The 14,668-nt window shown below is 39.1% G+C and overlaps 1 protein-coding gene across 1 annotated transcript; it reads left to right on the plus strand.

Moving 5' to 3' along the window:
- Positions 1-7,950: 7,950 nt before the first annotated feature.
- On the plus strand, positions 7,951-14,311 carry bco1 (beta-carotene oxygenase 1). The gene is made up of 11 exons (XM_031301336.2): positions 7,951-8,091; positions 8,211-8,339; positions 8,440-8,569; positions 8,871-9,018; positions 9,130-9,280; positions 10,798-11,018; positions 11,166-11,414; positions 11,512-11,617; positions 11,723-11,817; positions 13,540-13,651; positions 13,926-14,311. Exons 1-11 carry the CDS (start codon positions 8,028-8,030, stop codon positions 14,078-14,080), a joined length of 1,560 nt encoding a protein of 519 aa, XP_031157196.1. The 5' UTR covers positions 7,951-8,027; the 3' UTR covers positions 14,081-14,311.
- The last annotated feature ends 357 nt before the right edge of the window (positions 14,312-14,668 follow it).

Below are 14,668 nucleotides of genomic sequence, written 5' to 3' on the forward strand. Positions count from 1 at the left end.
TTACGAAATGTGTACTTGAATTCTCATTGTAAATGTATCTTTATATGAGCTGTGCATCGAAAACTTCTGTCAAATGTTTTGTGAAACACAAACAGGGATTGCTAGTTTTGAAAGTATACGCCTTGCTTTATTCAGCATTTTATTTTGTTGCCTTTTTAAAACAACTTTTGTTTGCACAGTGAATATTTCATTAACATCCAACTCCTTAACACTGAAACATGTGTTCCACGTATGATGCCTGTCTAATGTGATTGTTTGGCCTTTTGTCATAGTTCCAAATGTAAAACCAAGAGTATGGCTGGTTGTTTTAGTGCTTTTGTTTTGTTACAATTTTAAAGATTTACGTATTTCTGCCAGTGCTTTAGCTATTACTACTCCAAAAGACTTTTTCTTTTTCATAACCATTAGCATTTTCATACAACAGTGCCAACATGCAAGCATGATTTGGTGATTCAGACCAATTCTGTTCACATAACCATCTCTCTGCACGCTGTAGCTGGTAGTCATGATGAGGCTCAGTATCGTTGGGCGTGGTAAAACAGTGTGAAAGACTTCTTTCACTTACGCCGTTCGATTACAGGCATTGCGTTTGGACCACGGTGGATTTTGGTGGATGATTGCTATATCTCACATCTTAGAAAAAGAGTCAGGCTGTGTTAATATTTCACTGGAATTAAATGGAAATCATGCAGGGGGTTCAGGACAGCAGGCCACTTCTGTTAGAATCAGGGCTGGCTCTGTATGCATGGTCAATATGGTCTTCTTCATGCACCCTCTATAACTGCATGTGGTATTGCATGGGGATTGCACTGTAAACAAAATAGCATATACATTTGCAAGACTGCAAGTTTTGTTCTTTTCCTTTTCTTAGTACATGTATATAATGTTTACTTAAACGTTATTCTTGTACTGTGCCACACAATGTAATCCACACATGATAATGATAAGGATGTGATGAGAAAATCAGTTAACACAATAACCATCATTAATAAATGGTAAATTGATAGTTAATTAAACCGTTGTTTTACTGTTAACAATGAAATTATGATCTATAATGTTTACTAATGATTAGTAATGCTATCATTTAATCAATCGATAATTGTTTTGGAAAGTATATTATAAAGTTGCAGCTAATGCTTATCATAGTTAGTTAATGGTTAATAAGTGGTTTATCAAGTGACATTCATTTGTTGATCTATAAATGATGATTATTTGATTGTGTGCACTGATAATTGCTATCTGAATAATGTTTATAGATGCTTTACAAAGTATTTGTTAACCATTAACAAGGTATTATAATCACCAGTTGCAATAGCCATCCAAATAATGTTTGACGGTTTACAAACGCTTTTCTTGAAGGTGCTCTAAGCAATGTTGGGTGACGTTATTTCTTGACGTTCAAAGTGTTGTCAAACAAGCTCGCCCCTCCCTCCTCCTCATCCCGTCCCCTTCCCCTCCCTTCCGCGCACTAATACATCCATGGCACTAACCCCCCAACCCCCACCTGGCTGGAACAGTCTTTGTTATGTTTAGTGGTGCAGGTTGGCCAGTTTGTTTTTGTTGTCTTTTTTGGAACCTGGACTGTCTACATAGACCACTTTTTTTTTTTTTTTTTTTTTTTACAGTGTTCAGGGGACAGGCAGCTAGCGGATAGTGAGGAGATGTTTGCTGTATGTGACAAAAAATGTTGTAGCCTAAAAAACGTATCACATCGCTTAGAGCACCCTTAAAGGTTTACAAATCATTTGGTAATCATAAACCAATACTTGATATAGCCTACTATATAAAATGTCATCATGTGTGCAACAATAAACTGTTAATAGTAAAATAGAATAACGTATAGCATTACTAATAATTGGTGAACATTAATTATTTAATTGTTAACAGTAAAATAACTATTAACTTAAGTTGAATTAACTATCAATTTGCCAGTTATTAGTGATGTTATTAAGTGTTACTGAACATCATAAAGCAGATAATTAGTATAATATCCAGCACAGAAATAATGATAAAGGGAATAGTTAGAATAGAACACTAATAATCAGCACAGTCTATAACAATCTGGATGGTGCAAATGAACATTAATCCTATGAGCATCTTGCTTTATAAATATACCATTGTCTTTAATTTATTAATCTCAACAGAAGTAGACACAAAACAAAGCAGATGCTATGGTGATAGAACGCATGGTGTCAGCTTCGTAAACTGGTGTTGGTGATTCTGTTTTGAATGTTGTATGGGCAAGAGATGCGAGTAGGTGGAGTGTTTAGTGACATTCTATGAATGTATTGGAGAAGAGGAAATATTTGTCATTTTCATTTGTTCTTTACAATAAATACCAAATTAACTTATGTGATGTGTATCATTCAGGTTCGCACAAAGTAACACACAACAAGGGCTGTCGTGAGGCGTTGATCACTGGAAGTAGACTTGAGAGTAAGAAAAAACTTGCACACTCTGGCTCCATTATGCATTTCTCGATTTATTCTGAAGTTTTGGCCCTTTAGGCCTTCTTAAAATCAACAATCAAAGACAGACATGCACTGATACTATATACTGTAGGCCAAACCCTTGTCACACATCTGATGATGATTAGATAATCATGTTGCACCATTGGGCTAAGAAAAACTATCAATCGTATTACTACAAACTTTTTTTCACACAATATAGAGAGATCTCAATGTTTTTTGGGGGCATTTTAGGCCTTTAATTCCACAGGACAGCTGAAGACATGAAAGGGGAGAGAGAGGGGGAATGACATGCAGCAAAGGGCCACAGGTCAGAGTCGAATCCGCGACCGCTGCGTCGAGGAATTAACCTCTATGTGTGCATCTGTTCTACCAACTGAGCTAACCCAGCCACACAAAAGATCACCATTTTGAGATCTCTCTATATTGTGTGAAACATAGTTTGTAGTAATATGATTGAGAAATGCATATGGAGCCAGAGTGGGTAACACTTATCATTCAGGTTCTAACATGTTAAGGCTTTAATCAATTAATGAGCCTCTAACCTCTTCAATATGGATTTGTTACGCTGCCAAAAGCATTAAAGCAGGACATAACAATTAGTCTTACACACCAATATTTATAGACATATCTGTCTGTTTTAATTTTGCTCACATACAATTTCTTGAAAGTCACACATCATGGCAAATTAACCACTTAAGGCGTTGTATTACATTGACATTGGAGACAATAATCAAACTTCCACTTTACATGGTAAAGACTTTGTCTAAGTGTTTCCACACTCTATTATTCATTTTCCAAAATGACCAAAAAAGTTATAACACTAAAAAGTTTTTGGATGACAATAGGACTTGGCAAAAAATTATGCATTTATGACTCAACACTGTAATTACTGCCCCTGCTGGTGAAAGAAGGACAATATTGTCAAACAATGCCACAGGAATCCCAGTTTGCTACTTTTATTTAGTGAAGGTGTTTTTGAAAGTTTCCTGTCAAGACAATAATTATATACTCATATTCCAAACCGTTCTTTTATTTTTGTCATAATTAATCAATTACATATATAATCAACAAGAATATTTTGACATCACCAGGGCCACTGTAACAAACTCATTCATGACCATAACAGGTAATGTCTCATATGAGCCCCTAGAGGACAGTGTTGCCATGTACTTCAATTCTCTCTGGCCTCACCTGAAATACTTGTAGGCACTGCGTACTGCAGGGCTGTGGTTTGCAGGTTTTTGATATCAATGGAAAGGCTAAACCAAACAGTAGTGTGACATTACTACTGTCTATTCTAGTGCAGGTTTGCCTGACCTGCAATAGGCCATACACACTAATGCTGTTGTTGAAGAAAAGACTGAAGTATTTTCACCTTTTCTCTTCACTCTCTTCCGTTAGTCACCTGTACTGTAGAACATTCGCAGGGACATTGTGGTTATACTGCAAACCATCCACTCTTTTTTTTTTTTTTTTTTTTTTTAAATATACTCATCTCCTTGTGTTATCTAGTGGTGTTGTGGTATAGTTTGACTCTTTGTCTCTTAGCTTTGCCAGTGTTTAACAATGGAATGACATTCCCTCTACAAAACTGAATGAACAGATTTGCCTCACAATAAGAGTTGTGAGATTGACCAAGCACCAGAGATATCATGCTAAACAAAATTTGAGGATGATATTTACATGTGAAAACGAGGTGTGTCCACATTAGCATTTTCATGACATTAAAGGCAAGGTTTTAGGGAAATAAAGACTTATAGAGAAATAACTAGGAAAAGGACATTGGGCAAGTTGGTTTGCTGTTGCCATTTACTGTTAACAACAAATTGGCTGCCACTGAGGGACTGCCTTAAAAAGCCCTGAAAGAGAAGTGTAGAATTATAGTATACTGACTGGAAACACTAGCTTTTGGAGGTTTGGTTTCACTCTGTTTTTTTGTTTTGTTTCTGTTAACCTGTGAGGCAGGATAACAGCGTTTAAGCTCTTACACCATCCACAGATCTAACTGAGGAGACTTGTCCTGGACTCATTTTAGAGGCTCCAAGCTTCTCTGTCACTTTTTGTTAACTTGGTAAACAGCATTCCACATTCATCTGCTCCCTGAAGAATACTGAATCTTCTTTTACAAACATTAGTCACAGTAAATAAAAACAAAGTCTACAAGCCCTCACAGTCATCATGGAGACAGCTGAGAGAGAGAAAGAGAGAGAACGTCTGTGGTTAACAAAATATGATGACATGATCTGTTTTATCATGGATTTTTATCAAGACTGACGACTACAACTACCTTCTCCTCACCTTTAAACCAAAACCCCACCTATCTCACTTATCTCCTCCAGGAGTACCCCCACTCCCCGCTCCCTGCGCTCATCCTCAGCCGGTCTTCTGACCATCCTCACACCTCAGCATCATGGGTGCAAGAGGTTTTAGAACTCCCTGTCCCCCATACATTCCACAGTCTGACACCATAACTCCATTTAATTCCACCTCAAAACTCAGCTTTTCAAACTGGCCTACTCTCTCTATTACCCACCCTCTCTGCCCGATTCCTATTAACCCCATAATTGTAAAAGAAATTGTTTTTTTTTATCTCCCCTCCTACACATGTCATGCTCACCATATGTCTCTATTTCTGTCTGTGCTTGTGTCTTTTCATGTTTCAATGTTTTTTTTACCTGTATGATTACGGTTTTTAATGCATTGTAAGGCAACCTTGGGTGTTCCAAAAGGCGCCCTGCATATATTAAAGTCTGATGCAACCTCAGGGAACACTGGTTTTAAAGACACATATTGGGATTGTGAATGTCTATAATGCAGCTCCATGAGACACATGACTGCAGATAGCTGAGCCTAGCTTGTTTTTTGTCTACATTAGCAAACCATATAACTCTAAGTACACATAAAATGCTTATTGGAATACTGCTTTATCTGTTTATAGCCATTGTTGTGTGTTTGTATGTTTTTCAATGTTTTGTATGAAATGTAGCAATATCCAGAAAAAGGGACATTTTCCTGGTATTACTGAGGGCATGATGTGTTCATTTATCTGTATCAGGGGACTTTGGATTCAGCGTCTGATTGGTTGTCAGTCATAGAAAGCCGGGCCCTTCATCAGATTGAGCTTCCAATAGAGGGAATGATGACTTTGCCCAGCTGGCTTCACACAGAATGATTAAAATGCAGACATCATCAGAAAGAGCAGGTGCCTGCTTTCTGAAGTAATTAAACTTGTTGTTTCTGGTTTCTTGGTATCTACCTCTGGTAAATCTCCAAGTATACACACATACACACCAAACCTGAAGTATTCAGAGTTTGTGAAACAGTTTGTCACTCATTTAAGATATGATTTTAGATTTTACTGTTTGAAGGTTAAACCTCAAAACATGAGTAAAATATTTTTTTTTAACCTCCCACTTTGTGATGTCACTAAAGACCATTTTATTTATTCTCCCTGGACGGACTGACATGCAATAGATGTGTGAACCAAATAACAGATAACAGATTACAGTAGGCCTATAGACAATCCATGTGACCATAGGAAAAAAATGGATCCGGGAGGATGTCAAGCAGCTTGCAGGTGTCTCCAAACAGCTAGAGCCAGAGGATTATAGAGATGGAGTGGCTTTCAGAAAGTTTGTATTATTCTCGTCAGCAGGACAAACAAGGACTAAAACTACTTCTAAGCGTTAATGAAAAATTGAGGCTGAGATTGACCTGCTAGCCAGATAACGATAGAATAAGCAATTCATTGAAAGTTAAGGCAAACAAGACGAGTTTTGAGTTTGGATTTAAAAGCCTCAACAAAGTCTGACTGTCTGAGCTCCATAGGGAGGTTATTCCAAAGAAGGAGGGCACTATAGGGAAAGGCCCTGTGGCCGGCTGACTTCTTTTTAACTTATGCTAGTCGCCATGTATTCTGAGAGCACAGAGAATGGCAACAGACTTCATATTACATGCCACTCTTTATTTATTGTTTTTGTGGCCTGTGTTTTCTTCTCTGTACTCTGTAGATTGCCTCTGGTCTTCTCAGAGCGGATGTAGTTATGTCATCAGATGTTTTTTCTTGGAAACATACAGTAAGGACCCTCAGAGGTGATGTGCATTTGGACTTTAACAGCCAGATATTATTTATTATTACTTTTTGAGGTTACCTTGACACTGCAAGGCCTCCCCAATATGCTAGTGTTATCAAGATAACAGACCTGCAGCAAACAGGAGTTCACTGGTACTCTGCCGTGGAGTCACTAGACATCCTTCCAAGAAAAAAAATGCTACACAATAAAAACACCTGTTTGTGATAGTGAAGATCAACAGGTTTTCTAGTGGTGTCAGGCCATAAATGATTATTACAACTTTAGTAACTAAAGCTGATTAATACTAGTGATTAAAATTAAATCATCATACAAAATTCACATTATAACTCCTGCCGGATGTTACACTAACTAACACTAACTAAAAACCTCCTATATGTGTGTTTTTAGACCTTAATTACCAGGCTGATCCAGAAAGGAGCAATTATTTAACTCAACAAACTGAGTCAAAATATAAGCACATAAATATGCACATGGTGGACGGCAATAAAAGTGGATTGCAGCTTATACAAGCTAATCAGAGAAGCCAAAGGTGCAGTAAGAGGAGGCAACATGCCCAACCTTTATACCTCTATACAGTTAATGGCTCATATGAACCCTCACCCTACCAACTGGGGTACCCGCACACCAGAGGTATACTTCAGTCATCTCTCTTACATGTTTTATTTTATCATTCCAATTGTTCATGCCTTTGTCAATCAATTTGTTCCGAATGATTTACATCATTTTTCTATTTTAATTAGAGATTTAAGAAAAAACACCTAGTATTGGAGGTCCTAGAGCACCCCAGTCAAAAGTACCCATTCCACCTACATGCAGTTTTAATAGATGGAATAGAATAGATAGAGAACTACATTTTATAATGCATTTATGCATAAAATGAAGAAGATGATTACATTGTACTGGAATTGTACCTTGTACAATGTAATGTGACACATAAAATATATTAATAATAATAAATACCAACACATAAAACAAGCATATTAAAAGCAATTAAAAACAATACAACCAGTAACTATCAGGTGGCGGTGGAGCAGGTCTGTGAGGTAGGAAGGAGCCTGGTTATTGATTGATTGATTGATTGATTGATAAATATGTTAAACGAGACCCGGGTGAAAAAGCCATTTTGGAGTAATTTTGTATATTCTGAAATAAATTAAATGGCAAAAGATCCTGGCGACAGGTAGGCTATGAAGTTATCAATCGATGGATTACTCATTATATGACTTCATTCTGAGAAGCGCATTTCGTTGAAGGAGCCTACGCTGTAAGGTTTCAAAGAAATCTTTACAGCAACATTGTCATGAAATAGAGGACAGAGGACGGCCGTCTCCGCACAGAGCCTCCGCCACCCCCCCCACCCCCTCCAAGACAGACAAACTTTAAAAGGAGTGGTTTGCGCTGTTGGTGACTGCAGCATTTAGACACCTCCGAGTGTTATTCACTGCGCTTCCTCTCAGAAAACATGGCCACAGATTTCTCCAAGAACGCAGAGGAGAGCCCGGAGCCCTGTAAGGCAGAAGTAAAGGGTAGGTCGAGTTTATTCTTTTTTTTTTACTTTTGTTACTCTATTGAATAACCAATACATGTAGGACTTTAATTACATCATCACTGACGGTTTCTCTTGTGTGTATTTCTTCTCGTTTAGGGAGTATTCCCAGCTGGCTGCAGGGCACACTGCTGCGGAATGGCCCTGGGATCTTTTCTGTGGGGGACACCAGCTATGACCACTGGTTTGATGGGATGGCTATCATGAACAGCTTCGCCATTAAAGATGGTTAGTCTAAAAGTTTGTTTTACAGTTGTTGATCTGTGATTGCATGTCAGTGAAGAGAGCAGTCCATTAAACTCACAAACATGTTTTTTTCTGCCAACAGGTGAAGTGACCCACAGAAGCAGATATCTAAGAAGTGACACCTACAAATCTAACATGGCTTCAAACAGAATAGTTGTATCTGAAATGGGGACAATGGCGTACCCAGACCCAAGCAAGAATTTTATTTACAAGTAAGCATGCTCTTCATTTTATTCAAACCACATTTTAAGTATTGCATTCCTTTTTAAGTAGTCTTATTGATATTTATTTTCAAACTTCTAATATATTGTAATATTTGTTTGTCATCCAACATTCTGAGGTTTCGTTGTTGACTGTTATGTAACATCCGCAATGACATGTTACAGTCTTGTAAAGTGTGTGTGTGTGTGTGTGTGTGTGTGTGTGGAGGGGGGGGTCATTGTGTAATTTGTGTTGGATAACCCCCTTTCTCCTTTATAGCATACCTTCAAATTTCTTCTTCTTACTTTCCAGGGCGATTACTTTTCTCAACCACACAGTGCCCGACTTTACTGACAACGGTGCCAGCAATTTCATTAAATACGGAGAGGACTATTACGCCACCTCTGAAACTAATTACATCCGCAAGATTGATCCTGTGACACTGGAAACTCAGGACAAGGTAACATTATCCACCGATCTTGACCACTCACCAATGATCACCATTTAGATCCCATCCAAGAAGTGAATAGTTGATTTCAGAGCTGATGAGTTGCTGAACTGTCTCACACAGGTGGACTACCTGAAGTACCTGCCGGTAAACTTGGCTACGTCACATCCACACTACGACAAAGAGGGCAACGCCTACAACTTTGGGACTTCAATAGCAGAGAAGGGCAAGACGAAATACCTACTGTTCAAAGTCCCTGCTGATCCTAAGAAAGGTATAAACCCTAATGACCTGCTCTACTTTGTCCTGACACCTCAGTGCGTCTCTTCCTATCAGCTGTACTTTGTCAAAGATGTAGAAGTTAAAGTGCTCATATTATGCTTATTTTCAGGTTCATAATTGTATTTAGAGGTTATATCAGAATAGGTTTACATGGTTTAATTTTCAAAAAACATCATATTTTTGTTGCACTACACACTGCTGCAGCTCCTCTTTTCTCCCTGTGTGTTGAGCTCTCTGTTTTAGCTACAGAGTGAGGCATCTCACTTCTGTTCCATCTTTGTTGGGAGTCGCACATGCGCAGTAGCTAGGTAAGGACTACTACCCAGTCAGCAGAGATGTATAGTAACGAAGTAGAACTACTTCACTACTGTACTTAAGTACTAAAAGGCTGTATCTGTACTCTACTGGAGTATTATTTTTTTCTCCTACTTCCACTTTTACTTCAGTACATATTTTCAATGAGCTGGCTCATCATTGAGCGAATCAAGCGATCAAGCTGTCAGAAGACCGCGCATGCTCCCGTTCTGCCTTTCGCTCTGCTGCTGCCTGGCCGCACCGAGAACACCTGAGCCCCGCCAGTTCACCTCGAGATGGAAGAACCAGAAACACCCCCCCAACCCCGAGTGATCGTGGAGGTGAGGGTGCGGAAGGAGACCACCACCGGCCCCACCCAGAGCCCATGCTCCCATCCGCCGGAGCGAAAGACAACTCACACAGAATGAAGTGCCCACTCTGCCCCCTGAAAGACCACGAAACAATGGCCCCCAAAAATTTACTGTCGAATCCGAAGAAACACACCAAGGCAAGTTACAAATATAATACACAAATGGCACACCAGCTTGAGTTATCAGTAAGCGCTAGCTAACTAGCTACCCGCGGAGTGTCCTCCAGGCCAAACACCTGAAACAACACAAACAAGACATTCAAACTTTTGACTGCTTTCTTTAATAACTACATAACACAATACTTGTACTTTTACTTTCAGTACTTGAGTAGTACATTTTAAAATAAACTACTTGCAATACTTAAGTACAAAAAATGTTGAATACTTTAGTACTTCCACTTAAGTGTGGTGCTTAAAGAGCACTTCAACTTCTACTCAAGTCACTTTTTTGATAGAGCACTTGTACTTTTACTCAAGTCTGGGTCTCTAGTACTTATACATGTCTGCCAGTCAGAAGCAGAGTATGAGGGCGTGCCACCAGCTAGGCGAGCATTATAACGTGTGTTACAAAGTGACGCACGTATGTCATGGAAGTAAAGGCTGGACTACAATAGAGCTGTTTGGAGCAGTTTTGTAAACAGTGTTTTCTGTTGGAGATGGTAAGTCCCTTTGGGGTGGACTTTGGGCTTTTTCACTTTGTAAACCTATAACATGCACAAAAAAGATATAGAACACAATAAAGGAAAGGGAAAAGCCAAAAAGCATAATATGAGAACTTTAAGGTACAACACAAGATTATGCATCTTTAAGCATTCTTTTCTTTAACTTTTACTTTAAACCTTCAGACACAGGCAAGAATGTCCCGGCGCTGAAGAATGCGGAGGTGATCTGCACAGTTCCCTGCCGCTCCATGCTCACACCCAGCTATTACCACAGCTTCGGCATGACGGACAACTACTTCATCTTCATCGAGCAGCCTTTGAAACTGGACATCCTCAGGATGGCCACTGCCTACATGAGGGGAGTCAACTGGGCGAGCTGCCTGAAGTTCTGTCCCGAGGAAAATGTAAGTTTGTTTATCGTCTTGTATGCTGTTCTTTATATTTATGTTACAGGACTAAGTATGACATAGCTGTAGATATCAGTGTGCACAAGTCTACCAGCGTTATGGACAGAAAACCTCAGATGACATAACTGTTCATTTCTTCAACAGACTGTAATCCACCTGATAGACAGAAAGACCGGCAAAGAGGTCGAGACAAAGTACTACACTGGGGCAATGGTCGTCTACCATCACGTGAATGCTTTCGAGGACGACGGTCATGTCATCTTCGATGTCATCGCCTACAGCGACAACAGCCTTTATGATATGTTCTACATGAGCAAGCTGAAGGAAATCAATAATGACTTATACTCCAAACCAAGCTACAAACGATTTGTACTTCCTATCCAGTCAGACAAGGTGGGATTAAAAAGAAAAATTAAATTAATTTCATCCTGAAATTTGGAGAAGACGTTCCTCTAACACTTTATTTTTACTTTTTGACTGGGTTTTGCAGGGAGTGGCAGTTGGAGAGGACCTGGTGAAACTCAAGTACACGACAGCCAGCGCTGTGAAGGAGAAAGAAGGCAAACTGATGTGCCAGGCAGAGGTGTTATGGCAAGGTAAAACCAATGCCACTCAAATAGACCCTTAGAACAAATCTAGTATTTCTTACATTATGTCTTCTTTATAAAGAGGTTCATACAAATTCATTTTTTTCCTACCAGGTTTGGAATTACCCAGAATCAATTATGACGTCAACGGCAGAAGGCACCGCTTTGTCTACGGCAACAGTGTGGAGGAGTCTGCGCTGACAAAAGAGGTCAAATTCCCTATTGATTTTAAATGTGGTTATTGCGGAACAGCACTGGTTGGGAACGTCCGTCTAAGTGTTATTTGCCAAGAGAGACCCGAAACTTGCAGGATCTTGAAGAACCAAGATTTTAAACGCAGGGTTATTGGGAAACAGATTGTTCCTGACAGCATTGTTTTTACAGTGGTAGGAGCAAATTGCAGAACTGAGAATTACCAGTTGGCACAACAGAAGGTAGGAAACACTTTGTTGATGTGAGAATTACTGATTGCTCCAACAAAGACCAAACCACTTGATGGCTCTGGCTGTAATACGCACATGTCCTTTCCGTTGGGTACACTTGTACATCAAGGTACCTGAAACAATGGAAAGAAGTGATAAACTCAGTGAGGCTTCAAAGTATTGAGTAACAAAGCCCTTTGAAAAAGAGCTTCCCTTGCATCTCACTGCATAACCACAGTCCAGAGGTATAGTGTCAGCAAAGAGGAAGGAACAAAAGGATACATCCTGGTTAGATATTTTTATTCATTCCCACTTGGCATAGAATTCCAACAACATAATTTTAAGAGTGTTTGTGATATGAAAAGCAGGATGAGCAAAAGGAAAAATTGAAACCTTATGATGATGAATAGTTGTCACACCAGCTATGAACATTTATGTCATTTATTTGATTAAATATGCTCATTCATTTTACAGGTCAGTTGTATGATCAAATTTTTAAATTTGCATACCCAAGAGAAAAAAAACGTAAATGCAAATTCCATGCCACCTTTATCTAAAGAACGTGTCCAAGCGAGCATTAATAAAAACCTATTTAAAGAGAGTTGTATGCATTAATCGGCTCAATACATCGGATCATTGCCTTATTGTGAGCCCCCAAAACATCATTGTGCCCTTTTTCTTAATTAACTCAACAGATGGCTATTTATTATAATCCCCCCTTTTTAGTCACTGTGAGTATAGTCAGCCCAGCCTATACTAGGAAAAAAGTTGTTGCCAGTTCCTTGTGCCTACTGACAGTACTAAGAAGGTCTATTTTATGCATTGATAGCTCTTAAGTAAGTATATGGCTTGCAGTTGGGGCAAAGTATTTCACAGGTGCATTCTACAAGATAAGCTCTCTATGCAAGGTTCAGTTAATGGAAATTGAAGGAAAGACTCAGGTGTGTGTGTGTGTGTGTGTGTGTGTGTGTGTGTGTGTGTGTGTGTGTGTGTGTGTGTGTGTGTGTGTGTGTGTGTGAGAGAGAGAGAGCAGAGAGTCTTTGATAACACTGATCTTGTTGTGATGATGGCAGAGAGGCTAAAGCCATCGGCTGTGAATTACTCCATTCAGCCAAACTGGGAACTTCCAAGTGCTCTGGGCAAATGTTTGAGCCAACAAATGCATCAAGGGGATACAATATTTTCTTTGTTCGGGAGCTTTTTTTAATTTTAATGTCAAAACATTAACCTGCTTATTGAAAATATGCTTGTATTTGTGTGATTTCCCTTCCAAAGTAGCTCCCAAATTTTTTCTTTTTTTTCTTTTCTTTTTTTTTTTTTATAATTGAGTGGGCATGTTGCCCTCTCCTATGTCTGTAAATCATTGTTGATCACAAGCTGAAGGCATTATCAGATAGCTTACATGGTGAATTCAGAGCAGTAGTTTTTAGTGCTTTGTTGCGATCTGTTGTACATGTTGAGTAAAAAGCGTGTCGTAATTATTCACCCTAATCTATTCATTTACTGTAGATTGCCAAATTTGACACAGAAACCAAGGAAATGGTTTACTGGAGTGAGGACAACTGCATGCCGTCAGAGCCTGTGTTCGTCCCCAGACCAAATGGAGAATCAGAGGATGATGGTGAGAATACTGTGTGGTTTGCATGTACAATGTATGACATGTATATACAGTATGTTGTGTGTGAATGCTACTGTATGTCATCTAAAGTACAAATGGATAGGAATATTAGCCTGAAGAAAATAAGATCACTCATGGATTCCGTCTGTATTGACGAGACTGTATGTTAAGTGTATTTTGGAGTAAATTTGAAAATTAATTCCATGCGATTCCTTCGATTTTTTTTATATTGTGCTTTGCACTCTAACAATGACCACCACTTTCTTTCCATTTGCAGGTGTGGTCTTAGCATCAGTTATTAACGCCAACCCAGGCCAGTCTAGTTTCATCCTGATTCTTGATGGCAGAACATTAAAAGAAGTGGCTCGAGCATACGTGAACGCTGGGCTCAACAAGGATATGCATGGATTTTTTATCCCACATGGAAATTAGTCAGTTGTGTATTATGTAAATATGCCTTTGGAGAACTTCCAAAAAACTGTCCTTTATGACACAGGAATCTATTTGAACACTGAAAAACACACTGCGGAACAGTGTTGTGCCTTGTAACAAAATCATAATGAGGATGTAGATGGTTTCATGTATTACCTCATCTCTGTAAAATTATCGTGATTGTATCGAAGAATATTTTATTGGTATGTTTATGTAAAAAAAAGATTATGCGTGGATTAGAGGATGGATACTTAGAAATGATGTTCAGGTTCGGGTCGGGCTCGGTCACATCAGCGTGATAAGGCATTGAACATTTTAAATTTAAAAAAGCTTATTATGTAGGTGCGAGCCTGTGTTAACGTGCGCTTGTTGCCCTGTATGCACTGATGCGCTCATCAGTTGACATTTCCGAATGCCTTCCTACAGTTGCTTAATAAAAGCGGGCTTTCCACACAAACAAACGTATGTGTCATTAGTATGAGAAAAAACGAGATTTTAACTGTGTTGGGCTCGGACATAAATATCTTAATGCCTGTCGGGCTCGGGTCGGGTTCAGTTACTGCTCTGTTGGACGCGGGCAACAGAAAA

This window comes from Sander lucioperca, chromosome 1 (genome assembly GCF_008315115.2).
Source record: "Sander lucioperca isolate FBNREF2018 chromosome 1, SLUC_FBN_1.2, whole genome shotgun sequence".
NCBI classification, from domain to species: Eukaryota; Metazoa; Chordata; class Actinopteri; order Perciformes; family Percidae; genus Sander; species Sander lucioperca.